The sequence below is a fragment of the Macaca thibetana genome, chromosome 6, assembly GCF_024542745.1.
Source record: "Macaca thibetana thibetana isolate TM-01 chromosome 6, ASM2454274v1, whole genome shotgun sequence".
Classification (NCBI taxonomy): domain Eukaryota; kingdom Metazoa; phylum Chordata; class Mammalia; order Primates; family Cercopithecidae; genus Macaca; species Macaca thibetana.
Genome location: NC_065583.1, coordinates 112,819,280 through 112,836,230, shown reverse-complemented (window position 1 = coordinate 112,836,230; position 16,951 = coordinate 112,819,280). Strand labels below are relative to the sequence as shown.

The 16,951-nt window shown below is 39.3% G+C and overlaps 1 protein-coding gene across 11 annotated transcripts in view; it reads left to right on the top strand.

The window, feature by feature from the left end:
• Window positions 1–16,951, top strand: part of MAST4 (microtubule associated serine/threonine kinase family member 4) — a 575,926-nt gene that overhangs the window by 304,218 nt on the left and 254,757 nt on the right. For 6 of the 11 annotated variants that reach the window (XM_050794435.1, XM_050794434.1, XM_050794433.1 and 3 more), the window contains one exon: window positions 12,207–12,242. The exons of the other annotated variants lie outside the window; for them this stretch is intronic. In XM_050794435.1, coding sequence (XP_050650392.1) covers window positions 12,207–12,242 — 36 coding nt within the window. The remainder of the gene's footprint in view (window positions 1–12,206; window positions 12,243–16,951) is intronic. 11 annotated transcript variants of the gene reach the window in all.

The following is a 16,951-nucleotide window of genomic DNA, read 5'->3' as shown; positions in this document are numbered from 1 at the left end:
CACACATGCTTTAAGGATGCTTTTAAAGGAATATCCAAGGCCAGGCGTGGTGGCTCATGCCTGTAATCCTAGCACTTTGGGAGGCCGAGGCAGGTGGATCACCTGAGGTCAGGAGTTCAAGACCAGCCTAGCCAACATGACAAAAATCCCATGTCTACTGAAAAATACAAAAATTAACCAGGCTTGGAGGTGCATGCCTGTAATCCCAGCTACTTCAGAGGCTGAGGCAGGAGAATCATTTGAACCTAGGAGGTGGAGGTTGCAGTGAGCTGAGATCATGCCCATGCCAACCTGGGCAACAGAGTGAGACTCTGTCTCAAAAAAAAAAAGGCTGGGTGCAATGGCTCACATCTGTAATCCCAGTACGTTGGGAGGCCAAGGCAGGCAGATCACAAGGTCAGGAGATCGAGACCATCCTGGCTAACACAGTGAAACCCCATCTCTACTAAAAAATATAAAAAATTAGCTGGGCATGGTGGCGGGTGCCTGTAGTCGCAGCTACTCGGGAGACTGAGGCAGGAGAATGGCATGAACCTGGGAGGCAGAGCTTGCAGTGAGCTGAGATCACACCACTGCACTCCAGCCTGGGCGACAGAGCGAGACTTCATCTCCAAAAAAAAAAAAAAAAGAATATCCAGCAGCAGGAACCCAAAGCAGAAGCAGCTCCTAATATGTATAATAGTCCTGGAAAAGTATGTCTCTGCATGCTGAGGAGTTGCTGAGAGTATTCAAATTATCCCAGAGGCAATTTAAAAGGTTTTACTTATTTTAATTAACTGTTCTAGCAACAATACTAGTAGCTGGTAACAATATTCCTCTTTATAGGGTTTGTGAATGAAAAATAGTCAAACTCTGTAAAATATTTGAAGGGATTTATTCTGAGCTCAATATGAACGACCAAGGCCTGAGGCATCATCCCAAGAGGTCCTAAGAACATGTGCCCAAGATGGTTGGGTTACACTTGGTATTATACATTTTCAGGAAACATAAGACACCTGTCAATACATGTAAATTATGCATTGGTTTGGTGTGGAAAGTTGGGATAGCTGGGTGGGTGGTGCTTACAGATCATAGGTGGATTCAAAGATTTTCTGATATTGGCAGTTGGTTGAAAGAGTTATTATCTAAGACCTGGAATCAGTAGAAAGGAGTGTCCGGGTTAAGATAAGTGATTGTGGAAACCAGGGTTCTTATTATGTAGAACAGATGGTAAATGTCTCTTGTCAGGCCTTAAAAGGTGTCAGACTCTTAATCTCTCCTGGATCAGGAAAAGTTCTGGAAAGGGAAGAGAGTCTCTACAGAGTGTAGATTTTCTCCACAAGAGACAGATTTGCAGAGCCATTTAAAAATCTATCAAAAAATATATTTTGGGGTAAAGTACTTTAATTTCTTTCAGGGCCTGCTATCTGTCATGTGATGCTATACTAGAGTCACATTGGAATTTGGTCTCTTACTACAAAGAGCCTGCTTTGTCAGTCTTAAGATCTCTGTTTTAATGTCAGCTGGTCAGTTGTGCTGAATTCCAGAGGGAAGGAGGGTATCATGAGGCATGTCCGACCCTCTCTTCTTATCATGGCCTGAACTAGTTTTTCAGGTTTGCTTTGGAATGCCATTGGCTGAGAGGGGGGATTCATTCACTCAGATGGGGGACTTAGAATTTTGTATTTGGTTTATATGTTTTTATGATTTTTCTCCATTCACCCTTTCGTTATTCCTCTGAGAGTGGTTGGAGTCTATTAGGGCTGGCCTTGGAATGAGTGGGCTAGGTATCTACTGGCATTTGATAGTTTCAGGTCTGCTAGGAGGTCCACCCCCTCTGACCGCAAAGGGGATTTGCATCTTAAACACATCTGCCACATGTCAAACATTCCAGTAGTAGAAATTCATCTGCCAGATCTTAGAGATGCCTTTGGTACCTCACTGAAATGTATGTACCTTTGGTTAGGACAGGTTGTCACCCAAACTAAATTTAGCACAGCAGAAGACGATTCATTAATGGGATGCTTCTGGTGAACTGGCAAGAAACAAGGCTAGCAGAAAGTTGAGCAGGTATTGAGAACCATTTTACCATATGAATGCATTAATAAATGCATGAAAAGAATAATGAACTTATTTTACCGCTTCCTAATTTTGCCTTTCTTGGTTAGGGACAGTAGAGGGCATCCAGAGATGAAATGAAAGATGAGAGTGACCAACAGAGGGAGAGAATATTGTCAAAAAGTAGTTAGGACCACAAAGCAGGGGAACTTGATGGTAGCTTCTGGGTGGAGCTGGGCCTGCTAGACTTCTGAGATAGTTTGTCTTACAGTAGATATATTTGTTGGAGAACTTTCTCCTTAGTTCAGCTAAAACTGGGCTCTTTTCACACGGCCAGGAAAGATTAGGCTCGTGGACATACAGAAGGGTGGGGAATATGGAATTTACGGGGTGAAAAGGAAAAATAACTCTCAGCAAAGTGAAGGAGAGAGTCCTGCTAGGAGGTTTCCCACCTCACAGATAGAATTCCAGGTCACCACACAGGAACAGAAGAGGCCAGGCTCCTCCCCTTTGCAAAGGGTGCAAACTTCCCGAGGCTCTACCTCATCCTCCCGGGGTGCAGGTGGGCATTACTCCGAAAGAATCAGCTGAAAAAGGGAGGGCTTCATCCAGGACCTGCAGTCTGGTATTTCAGCCTTCAGGCTCTTTTAGGCTTGAAAGTGGGATTTTGTCAGGGACCCTTGGCTGTCTCCTGTCTCAATCATATTGAATTGTATGTATTGGATTAGGGTATTTCTAAAATTGGAATTCCTAATTTTGACACAAGATATGAAGTGAACTTCTGTATAATTGAATGGGCATAGGTCGATTGTGTGTGTGTGTGTGTGTGTGTGTGTATTTTTTAAAAAGACTTACATTCAGGCCTGTTATATATCAGAAAATACTGCCTTGACTGCCTGTTTAGAAAAGTAGTTTGAGTAAAATGAGATTATTTCTAGCAGGCAAGGAAAGGGAATCAGCTTGGTTTTCAACTTACTTGAATTACATTTGTGAGATTGTCAGCAAAGTAAAGGCAATATTTCCTGAAAGAGAGGGAAAGAGTTTAATTCAAACAAAATAAAGGACATGTAAACCATATTTGAATAAGTTTTAAAATAAATTTAGGTTTCTTAGCACTTTCTGTCCTCCCACTCCCACAGATATTGAAGCAAGAATTCAAAATATCTATTGTCAAAGCCACATGGAAGTCCAGTGTCATTTTGAATGTTAGAAACCCAAAAACAAAACGAAGAAAAAAATCGAGTGTCACATCTGAATTAGCATTTAAAGTGGCATGTTTATATAAAAAGAAAACAGTGTAATCTATCCTGAGAGTAAAGAGAGGATTTCAGACTGTGGAAGAATGTCAATTGCATTTATATATTCATCGAATAGCCGGTTTGGTATTTGGTACGTATTTGCAGCTTTCCTTATCACACATGCATTTGTCTTCTGTGAAGTGGGTAGGGAAGAGATTTGGGAGATAGAAACAATGTAGGATTGATCTTCTTACCTTTGAAAATTATACGAAGACCTTAGTTTTGTCCCAGGGGAGAGGATTAGGTTACCTGTGGGAGGTTTGTCAAAAATCTGTGTGCATTGCCAAACACCCTCGGGAATGCAAATCAGAGTCTCGTGTGTATTGAGGGCAGGGTGAGGTAGAGGCTTGAGTACTTTTAACCAGTTTTCAAGGTAAATCTAAAATGCCACTCCCAGTTGAGAATTAATGTTCTTAGCGTTTTGGTGGGTGTGCATAGCTTTTGGATAGCCAAAGGCAGGAGCAGAAGTTCCCTATTTCATATTTACTGGAATAACTTTTTAGCAACTCAGAATCAAGTAGGATTGGGGGAAAGTTTTTTAGTGAGCAGTGCTTTTCAGCAACGCTTATTTAGAGGCACCTATTGAGAGAGGCGGGTATCTGTGCTGTCTCACTAAAAGCCACCTTCTCACATCTGTTAATCAATAGGTAATCACTGAGTAGCATTTCGGAGCATGGACTCAGAAGTCACACTGCCTAGGTTTGAATCCTGTCTCTGCCATTTAGCCGACTGTGTGACCTTAACCTCTATGTGCCTTAGTTTCCTAAAGTAGAATGATAATGTCATTGTGTCCTCAAATTATTTAGAGGATTAAATTAGTATTTGTAAAGTGTTTATAACAGTACCTGGCATACAATAAGTACTGTATGTTTTCTTAAATAAATAAATAAAATATATTGGGAATTATGCCCTTCTTTCTCTCTCCCCATATCATTTATTTTTGTCCTGTTGAATTAGGCAAAAGACCACAAAGTAGGCTGGGGAAATCCCCTTAAAGCTAGCTCATTGGAGTAGCATTTTCTCAGGGGCTGTTCTGTTTCCATGAAGAGGTGTGAAAGGGGCAGTTGACCCCATGTCCTTGGATAGCTCTTTCACTTGTACCCTGTGTTGGTCAACCCTAAGGACACAAGCTCTCTGCACAGATGTGGGGACAGATCCCACAGGTGTTCCGGCTCAGTATCATTAGGCTTTGAGGGAACTCACTCCCTGTCCTCAGTGGCCCCTCTATCAGATTTAAGCCATCTCTTCTCAGCAGGGTAATCAGGGCACTCCTTGAAATTGTGTTTTGGGACTGACAGGTGTTGAGAGAATAATATGGTATATTATAGCAGTCTATATGGAAAATTTTAATCATAGAATTTCAGAGCTGGAAGAAGCCTTAAGAGAAGTCTGACTGAAAATATCTTTATTTAGTAAACAAGGAACTAATGACTCAGAAGATTTGAGGCTTGCTTGTGCTCGGGGAGTATATATGTTGATTGCAAACCATGACCAGAATTTAGGGTTCCTAACTCCCAGGGACTGGCAAGCAGCCTTTCCTTTTTGAGGTCAACATGCTTGGGTTAGAAAAACAGATATCAGCAAGGGAGTGGGTACTGATATGGTTTGGCTGTGTCCCCACCCAAATCTCACCTTGAATGGTAAAAATCCCCACGTGTCAAGGGTAGTGCCAGGTGGAGATAATTGAATGATGGAGATAGCTTCCCCCACACTGTTCTCATGGTGGTGAATAAGTCTCACAAGATCAAATGGTTTTATAAATGGGAGTTCCTCTGCACAAACTCTCTTGCCTGCCACCATGTAAGACATGACTTGCTCCTCCTTCACCTTCCGCCATGATTGTTGGGACTCTCCAGCCTTGTGGACCTATGAGTCTATTGAACCTCTTTCCTCTATAAATTACTCAGTCTCGGGTGTGTCTTTATTAGCAGCATGAGAGCAGACTAATGCAGGTATGTTTCGTTTTATAAAGAAATGCGAGCATCAACACCCACAGTATGGACCCAGTAAAGGGTAGACCTCATAGAGTTTGCTTGACTTCACCATGTTTGTCATAGTTTCTTTGAACATTTTGGAAAGTAAAGCCTCAAACTTGCCTTAAGAGTGTCCCCTTAACACTGTTGCTGAAGGGGAAACCTGCAGCCACACACCCGGCACTACCAGGATGCTGAGTTTATCTCAGACTGTAAAGAGAATAGTGACAGCCACACTGGTGTGGTGTAATGGTCCCAGCTGCAGTAACTGGCAGTCCCCAAATATATTCATTATCCAATTAGCCATGTGAGCAGAGCAGCTGAATTCTGTATTGTTCTCTCTTTACCCCTGTTGTGTGGTAGCAAGTTGGGCCCTGGTAGCTCTAACAGGGAACTGTGGAAAGGTAGGACTTCTCTTGTGTCCTGGTGTTTCTTGGAATCTGTGCCATCTCCTCTGCCATTTTGACTCTTAAGATTTAAATTCTTCTTTTACTCCTTGTGGCAGTAGACTATCAGACCTGAGTAACTAGAGGGAAAAACCACACCAAAAGGTTTTCAGGGTTTCTTTCTCTACTTTTCTGAGTTAGGGACCTCACCCTCTGAGGATTTTGGTGGTCCATTTATTTTCATCTGAATACACATGTGTTTTCTTTTCTTTCTCTCTCTCCTTTTTTTTTTTTTTTTTTTTTTTTTTGGGAGACAGTCTCACTCTGTCACCAGGCTGGAGTGCAGTGGTGCAATCTTGGCTCACTGCAACCTCCGCCTCCCTTCAAGCGATTCTCCTGCCTCAGCCTCCCAAGTAGCTGGGACTACAGGTGCACGCCACCATGACCAGCTAATTTTTGTATTTTTAGTAGAGACAGGGTTTCACCATGTTGGCCAGGATGGTCTCGATCTCTTGACCTCGTGATCTGCCCACCTCGGCCTCCTAAAGTGTTAGGATTACAGGCGTGAGCCACTGCACCAGGCCCTTGTTTTCTTTTAATAGGTTGTTTTATGACATCGCCTCTTTTGGGATGATGTTGAGGGCTTTCCCATGCTTAAGTACAGGAACATGAGACAAACCCATGGAAATACCAGTAACTGCACACTTCCTCCCAGTGACCGTGTGAGCTCTGCTTCATCCCACACATCACTCACTTAACTTTTGACCAGCACCATAAGGAAATTCTCTGCAGATAGTTCTGTGAACACATTTGCATGAGAGGAAAAAGTTTTACTGATTACAATCTATGTGTTTGATTTGCATGTGGAAATGGGTGGCAGGAATCTGACCTAGCATAGACAGACACATTTAAAACTTTTTTTAGATTGCAAATTCTAATAATAAATTCAGGCCGGGTGCAGTGGCTCATTCCTATAATGCCAGCACTTGTAGAGGCCAAGACAGGGGGATTGCTTGAAGTCTGGAGTTGGAAACCAGCCTGGGCAAAATAACGAGACCCTGTCTCTACAAAAAAAGACAAAACAAAACAAAAAAACCCAAAACAAACAACAACAGCAACTACAAAAAAAAAGACAAAAAAAGTTAGCTAGGCATGTATCTATAGTGCTAGCTACTAGGGAGGCTGATGCGGGAGGATTGCTTGAACCCAGGAGTTTGAGGTGCTATGATCATGCGCCTGCACTTTAGCCTAGGTAACAGAGTGGGACCCTGTCTCTAAAAAATAAATAAATGAATGAATTTAAACATGTATATTGTAGAAATATAAAGTAATCTTTCAAGAAATATTTACATATTTTGTAGATGTTTATGTGAAGATGTTCTTTGTCAGAAAATACTAATTTAGCTTATGCTTTGTGCTCTTTATTGTGCAGAAAAAACGATTTTTAACTTTTGGTGTGTCATAGAGATCAATGGCATTAACCTTTTGGTAACATTAGCATCGAGTGCCTAACTCTTCCCAAACCCTGATTTTCCAGTGCAGTCTTTTATTGTTTTGGGGGGTGATGGTATATGCTTCTACTTAGACGGGTCAGCTTTGAGGCAGAGATTATCTTCTAGATTTATTTTGTTTTTAGGAAATTGAGGAGGGCATTTGATTTGAGAAATTGGTACTGTGTGCCTTCCATGTGCGGCTGCTGTGGAACAAGTGGTAATGTTAATTGCAGGGAGAGTAGGACCTTCCCACTGTACTAGCAGCAGGACAAAGTAAGGGAGAGTTCTGCTCCTTTCTCAGCTCCTTTTGACCTCTCTCCCTAGGCAATAAACATTCAAGTTTGCTTTGTGTGGGGCACATGAGTGGGTTTACCAGGGGTTTTGTATTTCAGCACATAAACCATAGTGTTTAGTACCTTAACAAATCAAGAATCAATTATCTGCAAGAATAAGCAGAAGGTTTTTTTATGTCTAGAATAAATTAGCTTAAATGCTAAAACCAGTCCTTGTGGATTAAAGAAGCACTGGAAGCAATGAAGTATATTTTTAAAATGCACTTGACATCATACACTGGAATGAAATTAATAGATCACTACACAGGTTTCATGTCTTAGAGGAATAGTGGTGGCTTTTTAAGGTGGATTTCTAAGGCACTACCAATATGTATGTAGAGGTAGTTGAATTTGATAGAATCATGGGGAGAAATGCCATCAAACACCTGGTTAAAAGCATATTATTTGATTATTATCTTTGAGAATTCAGGCCACTTAGCTTTATTCTCTTTTTTCTTTCTTTCTTTCTTTTTTTTTTTTTTTTTTTTTTTTTTTTTGCTGAAAGATGTTGGTCAGACATACCTTTAAGATGATGGTGGTGACTGTCTTGGGAGTCTCTTAAAAGGAGAATTAAAGCAGAGACACTTTAAATTGGTTTTCATAAGGGTCTAAGTCTTTCCCTCCCAACACACACCACATCCACTATTTAATATCATCTAGGCTGTATTATGTTCATGTACCCAAGAATTGTGAATTCTGTTTGTGTTAACCCACAGAGGAATTTAAAACCACAAAACAAAACCTCTAAAACTGCTTCCTTTCATGGATTCCCAAGTAGCATGAACCAATTTCAGCTGTCCCTACATGGTATGGTAGTGAGATTTTCCCCAATAGCTAGCATTGCATTTCTCTCTTTAAAAAGCATTATTGAGACATAATTGGCTTATAATAAACTGTACATAATTTAAAGTGCACAGTTTCATACATTGATATGTGTATACACTCGTGAAACCACCAGCACAGTCAAGATAATAAAATACCCATCTCCCCCAGAAGTTTTCTCCTGCCCCTTTGTCATTGCTTCCCCACCCCCACATCCCCAACCAGACAGCTACTAATGCTTTCCATCCCTAGAAACTAGTTTGCATTTTTTTTAATTTTACATAACTAGAGTGATATTGTATGCACCCTTGTTTTAGGCCTGGCTTCTCACTCAGCGTAATTATTTTGAGATTCATCCATGTCATAGCATATGTCGATCATTTATTAGGATTTTTTTGCTAAGTAATATCCTATTGAATGACTATGTCAGTTTCGTTAGTCTCTTGCTGCTGGACATTTGGCTTATTTATAGCTTTTGGCCATTATAAATAAACCTTATATATGTGATCTTTAAATGTTTTCTCCCAGCCTGTGGCTTGTGTTTTTATTCTCTTTATAGCATCTATTGAAGAGCAAAAGCTTTATTCGTTCTTTAAATGCTTTTGGTGTTGGATCTAAGCCATCTTTGCCTAATCCAAGGTCACAAAGGTTTTTCCTATGTTTTCTTCCAAAAGTTTTATAGTTTTAGATTGTACATTAGGTCTATGATTAATGTGTTGATTTTTATACATGGGGGGGAGATATGGATTGAAGTTGATTTCTGCATACACGTCTCTAATTGTTCCCGCACCATTTATTGAACAGGCTGTTTTTTCTCCACTGAAATGCTTTGAACTTTTGTCAAAAATGAGTTGTCTGTGTATTTGTGTTTCCATTTGCAGACTTTATATTTCATTGATTTGTCTTCATATCAATCTACTGTCTTGATTATTGTAGCTTTATAATAAGTCTTGATCTCAGAAGCATTAGTATTCCAACTTTGTTCATCTTTTTTCAAAGTTGTTTTGGCTCTTCTAGTTGTTTTAATTGTAGAATCAGTTTGTCAGCTTCTACAAAAAAAAGCCTGTTGATATTTTTATTGAAATCATATTGAATCCATAGATCAACCTGAGGAGCTTTGAAAAGTTGACCAGTATTTATACTGAAATTCTAGTCTTAGAGATGGATTAAAGAGGACAGTGTGTAAGCTGATACAGTGTGGAAAGATGGGATGGAATGGCCCCCAGGTGTGTTGATGGAGGAGAAGGACCAGGCTGGGGAGTTTGAGTTGAGGAATGAGTGATCATAAATTAGCAAGTACTTTGTCCAAAAAGCCTCTCAGAGAAGTGCAAGGGATGTAGTTGGGTGGGTGGTTCAGGGAGTAGCTCAAGTAATGATTTGAAGCTGAAGTCAGAAGAACTAGCCACATTTCTTCTAGAAAGAACTATAATGGAGAGCTCACGCTTAGCATAGAGAGGAGGTAGAAGAGGAAGAGTGTGACCAGAGGAGGTTCCGTGGCTGGGAAGAGGACCATCGGTCCAAAATGTTGTGATGCAGGGGACACTGAGGGTGACATCATGCTTTAATGATTGCTACAATGCCTGAGTCTGATACAACAATGAAGGTCAGTTATACACTTGAACTGATTGCTTGTCTAGGACAGTGGGTCTCAACTGGGGGTGATTTTACCCCCAAAGATGACATTTGACAATATCTAGAGACCTTTTTGGTTGTCACAACTATTTGGGGACCAGGGTTTCTCCCACTATCTTCTAGTGGAGAGAGGTCAGGGATACTTCTAAACACCTACAGTGAACAAGACAACCCCAAAGAATTATCTGCCCAAAATGTCAGTAGTGCTGAGGATGAGAAACTCTGGTCTGGAGAGTGAGAATCAGAAAAGAAGGCGGAGGCCTGGCGAGGTGGCTCACACCTGTAATCCCAGCACTTTGGGAGGCAGAGGTGGGTGGATCACTTGAGGTCAGGAGTTGGAAACCAGCCTGTCTCACCTAAAAATACAGAAATTAGCCGGGCATGGGGTGGCACACACTTGTAATCCCAGCGATTCAGGAGGCTGATGCGGGAGAATCACTTGAACCCGGGAGGCAGAGGTAGCAGTGAGCTGAGATCGTGCCACTGCATTCCAGCCTGGGCTTCAGAGTGAGACTCCATCTCAAAAAAAAGAAAAAAAGAAAAAAAAAGGAAGGTGGAATGAGAGCTGATTGGTTGCTCTGAGATTTCATGTTTTCTTCTGAGGAGAAATATTTGTTCTCTTGTATAGTGACTGGGATGTTTCCCTGGATGATAAGAAATTAGTCTGTGGGACTCTTCTTTGGGAATATTTTCAGAAGATTTCTAAAAAGGTTATCAAATAAAGCTAGTTTAACAAAAGAATAGCTTGACTAAAAGTAATTGGAGGAAAATTTTAGCATTTGAACTAGTGTACTTAAGAAAATTATTCTCTTTGGATGTGACGTTGTCCATAGATGAGTTTGTCAATGAGTGTACTTTTCGATACAAGTAATAGAAAATGTAACTCAAAGTGATTGGAGGAAAAAAATTGCTAGCTGTGTAACTAAACAGTGGAGGCTGCCCGCGGACGCTGGTCCCGAGGCTCAGTGCTGTCTCAGGGACACAGGTCCTCCTGCACTGGGGGGCTGGTCCCGAGGCTCACTGCTGTCTCAGGGACACGGGTCCTTCTGCACTGGCTGCAGGCTTCCCACCTGACTTATCCCTCAGTGTCTGCCCACAGTTTCCAGAGTTAATGGAAGAAGAAGAAGAAATTTTCGTCTCCTACCATAATGGGTTTTTCTTCAACTGGACCATTTTAAATTATGTGTTTAATCCTGAACATGGGAGTGTTTCTAGCATTGCCATCATTAGCTTAGACCTGCGCTGTCCAGTGCAGTAGCCGCTAGCCACATGTGGCTCTCAAGCTCTTACAATGCGGATAGTCAAAACTGAGATCCAGAAAAAGAATGCGAAATATCTCATTAGTAATTCTTATGTTAATAGCATGCTGAAATGATAGTATTTGTGGATATATTGGGTTAAATGTTATTAAAATTATGTTAACCTGTTAATGTGACTACTAGAAAATTTTAAATTGTATAAGTGGCTCTGAATTGTATTTCTGGTGTAGAACAGTAGCTTAGCGCATTCAGGAGTCCTTGGAAATGGAGTGTAGTCAGTTCCACCCAAACTACATGGCTGATACACAGAGGGGAGAGAGAGAGATGGAATGGATATTAAGCAAGTAGCCCCAACTGAACACAATTGGTGAGACTCGCATAGGCAAAAAATGTTTGTTCATTTACTACTGTTTTACTAAAGATGAATGTATAGAAATACTACTGTACTACCATTTATAAAAGTTAATAACATAGTTTTGAAAATTATGAAATTACTATTGTGATCATGGTAACTAGTGAAACAGCACAAAGATATACAAAGAGAAAGTAAATAATCCCTATCCCTTCCAATCCCTGTATTTATCCACAACCTTAGGTAGTCATTGTTAGACTGGTGTGTATTCTTCCATTCTTCACTTCATGTGCATACAGGTGCAGGTACATTTGCATACATTGATTCGTTGCAGTTGTTGCTACTACGTGTCTTAAACAAGAATGTTAAACACTCACTCCTCGATTTTCTTTTGTCACCTTATCAGTCTGCCAAGTCAGTAGACACAAATTTATCAGATTTATTTTAATAATTATATTATGTTCTACATTATAGATATGCCACATTTTATTTAACCATTTTCCTATTAACTGACATTCTTGTTGTTTTCAGTACTCCCTTTTTCCCCTCCCCACAACAAACAATGCTGCAATAAACATTTTTGTACCTATATCCTTACGTACTGGTCCTTTTTTTCCTATAGGATAGATTCCCAGAAGTGGAATTGCTTGGTCAAACGGTAGGTGTATTTCTAATTTTAATAGCTATCACTTTACCCAAAAGAATAGCAAATCACCTTCACACATAAGAATGCCCATTTCCTACATTCTCACCAGCACTGGATGTCACTGCCCTTAATTCTTTCCAACCTTATTACGCCTGGTCATTACTTTAAATTGCATTTCCTTCAGTATCACTGATGTTGAGTATATTTTCATATGTTTACTGTTCATTTACATTTCTCTTTTCTTCATTTCATGCTCATTTTCACTGCCCATTTTTCCATTTAGTAGTGTTTTTCAGTTTCTACAAACTCTTACATGAAAGTATTAATCTGTTGTTGTATGCATGCAAATGTCTTTGCAGTTTTTATCTGTTTATGATGTCTTTTGCCAAATGAAATTGTTAATTATTGTTTAATCAAATATGTCTTTTTCTTTATTGCTTCTGAATTATTTGTTTTGCTCAGAGTGGTATTGTCCATCCCAAGGTCATGCAGATATTCTCTTAAATTTTCTCACCATTTTAAAAAAACATTCAATCTTCAACTTAAAATTTTGTACACGAGGTGAGGTAGGATTCTCTTTCTTTTTTTTTCCCTAGATGGATGACCAGTTACTTAAGTCCTAGTTAACACAAGAAACTTTATTTTTCATGGGATTGAATTGTTGTCCTTGTCACGTATAAAGATGCCATATATATTTGGAACTGTTTCTGGACTCTCTATTCTGCTCCTATCTGTCTGTTTCTGTGCCAACACCATTCTGTTTTGAATACACTGGCTTTTCTAGTGACTTATAATTTCTGGTAAGTTCTCCTTCACTCTCCTTTCATACTTTCATGACTTTTTTTAGTCAGTTATTTTTCCACATTGTTCTGGTTCAACTAAAAATTTTAAATTGAAGGAATTTTATCCTAAATGCTTTTAAAATGAAAGGTAATACAACACTACTCAATAAATAGAACCAAATATTTAATATTTCTCAGTGTGGGGATCTCTTTACCTGATGCCACTAATTGGAAGAATATTTACTGAGAAACTAAAGATTACTTCTGTCAGTTTTAATTCTTTAAATGTGATTTACTTTATCTCTGTGATGATTGCACAGTTATGCCAAGATGCAAATATTGGGATACAGCCATAACTTTTTAATTATCCATTAATTAAATTATTGCATTAAAGCTTAAGGGGTTCAAGTTTTCAATGAATGTAAGTTTCTAGTTTTGTATGTCTGTTTATGTACCAAATTATGAAGTATACCCATATCTGGACTGGTTGAGAGATTTGCAAATATGATGTGAACAAAGAACTATAACTGAAGTGTACAATAAACCATGTACTTTGGAATCTTTTGTGATTTAATGCTTTTTAAGCTTAATGTTGAATATTACATGGACTTCAGAAATTTTCACACTTGAAACTATGGACGAAGTTTCCTAGTATTTGATAGCTTTTGACCATTCTTTTAAATTTACACTGTATTAATATAATATTAACTTAATTGTTTTTACTGACATTCTTAATTTCTTTTTGGAATTCATTAGCTGGTATAATACTAAAGTAATAAATACCTTGTGTTTTTCTAAAGGCATCTGAAATATTGGAGCTAAATACTAAAACTGGGATTAAAAATAATGGTAATTTTAGCTTACAAATGAAGACAAACAAATGTGAGGTCTCTATTTTACTTATGGAAGTAGAAGGACATCCCCATGTACGTTCTACCTATGTTTACTTGATGAAGTAGAAAAAATTATTAGTTTATTCTGTAGCCAAATATAAAATGGTGAAATGATTGGTATATATTAATGAATGGTATATATATATAACAAGTGGTATATATTAATTACATACTTAGATGAAATAAAATTGTTTTAAAAATTGAGATTTTGTTCATGATCAGCCTGGCCAACATGGTGAAACCCCGTCTCTATTAAAAACATAAAAATTAGCCAGGCATGGTGACACGTGCCTGTAATCCCAGCTACTTGGGAGGCTGAGATGGGAGAGTTGCTTAAATCTGGGAGGTGGAGGTTGCAGTGAGCCGAGATCATGTCACTGCACTCCAGCCTGGGCGACAGAGCAAGACGCTGTCTCAAAAAGAAAAAAAAAAAGGAGATTCCTTCTAATTTTAATAGTAGTATAATTCACAGAAATAGATTGATGTAGCACTTTCTTGCATGTATATGAATATTAAAGATGATAATTAGAAAAGAAGGGGAAATTAAGTTATTTGCATTAAGGCCAAAAAAGGACAGTCAACATAGAGTTAAACTGAAATCTTCCATATGAATTTATCATCTTTACTAAATCAAAACAATTTTTCCATCTCATTCAAAAGAAGGTAATAAACAGGCTGGGCATGGTGGCTCACACCTGTAATCCCAGAACTTTGGGAGGCCAAGGTGGGCAGATCACTTAAGGTCGGGAATTCGTGACCAGCCTGCCCAACATGTTGAACCCTGTCTCTACTAAAAATACAAAAAACTAGCTAGGCATGGTGGCACATGCCTGTAATCTCAGCTACTTGGGAGGCTGAGGCAGGAGAATTGCTTGAACCCAGGAAGCGGAGGTTGCAGTGCACCGAGATCAAGCCCCTGCACTCCAGCCTGGGCAACAGAGCAAGACTCCATCACAGGAAAAAAAAAAAAAAAAAGGTGATAACAGTTACCTTCTCTAGTAGTCATATAAAAAACTAATAGTCACTTTATTTACCCTGATTTTGGTCTCTGATATTATTCTCCACTAAAGGTCTTCAGGACTGTTTTTGGAACATAACCGGATGTCATGATTGAAATAGGCAGAATTTTGTTGGAACATTTTCTTTTTTTGGAACTCTTTCTCTCTCTCTCTCTCTCTCTCTCTCTCTCTCTCTCTCTTTCTCTCTGTTTCTCTCTCTCTCTGTCTCTCTCTTTGTTTCTCTCTCTCTCTCTCTCTCTAACAAGGGTGCTTTCAAGGATGTGTGGAGGTTCAGCAGATGAACCAAATTGAGGTAACTTCTGCTGGCCAGTAGTGAAAATTTAAGTAGCAAAGAGGAAATGGTAATTATAAGCCATTTTAACAAGTTGAACCTCTCAAAAGCCAAGAGTCAATCATGATATATTCAGAGGTGACAAATGATACAAACTATTGCTAAATAAAAGTCATATTGTGCTTCCAGTGTTTTCAAATAAGCTGCATTTTGAGCAACTCAAATTGTGTTTCCCACACTCATTTTAATCATTATCAAAATTGACAGTTGATAAATATAAAAAAAGAGTATATTTTAAATATAACTCTGTGTATCTGTGTAAATTCCACATTGTTAATTTTAAAGTAAAATTGTTTTAAAATAAAAGTAGAACCAGATTTAAAAACAGTAAAAATCACTATATAACAGGTATCATAAGATTAACACCTGTTTCTTTTATAATACTTGCATTTAAGTGTTATAAATGTGTTTCTCTTATAATACCTACATTGAAACATTGAATGTTTCTTTTCTTTTCTTTTCTTTTCTTTTTTATTTTTTTGAGATGGAGTTTCGCTCTTCTTGCCCAGGCTGGAGTGCAATGGCGTGATCTTGGCTCACCGCAACCTCCGCCTTCCGAGTTCAAGCAATTCTCCTGCCTCAGCCTCCCGAGTAGCTGGGATTACAGGCATGCACCGCCACACCCGGCTAGTTTTCGTGTTTTTAGTGGAGACGGGGTTTCTCTGTATTGGTCAGGCTGGCCTCGAACTCCCTACCTGAGGTGATCTGCCCGCCTCAGCCTCCCAAAGTGCTGGGATTACAGGCGTGAAAATCTTTCTTTTATAATACTTATATTTAACCCTTGAATTTGTTCCAGGGCTGCTTAATTTCTAATGACTCTGGAAGATAGAGTTATTTACATTAGAATAGAGAACTTTTCTGTTTTTGTGAAACAAGTGAACATAAACAACCAGAAAGCCTGGGGGTTGGAGTGAGGATTGGAGTGCGCAGACAGTGCTGTGACTGTGGAGTTTATTATTACCAAAGCCAGAAAAATCACAGCAGCTGCAGTGGACCAAGATGCCCAAAAAGCTACTTATGATTAGAGGGTACAAAGTGATAAGCTGGGATGCACTAGAATAATAAAATAATGTTCACATGACTTAAAGAATAAGGTGGGGTGGCAGGGGGGTTGCCCTAAAACTGCAGCATTGGGTTAAAAAAATATCATGTATGTTGATTTAAATGAATCAACTAAGGTTAGGTTAGAGTCCCTAAGTCTGACATAAGGATACTAAGCAAATGAGTATTCTGTGCTGACTAGAAAACAATAATATACCTCCAAAAATTTTCAGGTCTCATGTTCAAAGCAGCACTCCGTAAAGGCCGGGGACATCACTCCTGGACCTAATGAGGTGAGGTAAACTGCAGCCCACCTTCGTCAGAGGCATTCTTAATTTATATCAAACTGAAATAAAACCCTTCTGTGACATTGTAAAAGATGAAAAAATAGTACAACTAAAAATTAAAAGTGCGGCCGGGCACGGTGGCTCACACCTGAAATCCCAGCACTTTGGAAGGCTGAGTTGGGCAAATCACTTGAGCTCAGGAATTCAAGACCAGCCTGGCCAACATGGTGAAACCTCATCTCTACTAAAAAATACAAAAAATTAGCTGGGATGGTGGTGCACGCCTGTAATCCCAGCTACTCAGGAGGCTGAGGTGGGAGGATGGCTTGAGTCTGGGAGGCAAAGGTTGCAGTGATCCTAGATCATTC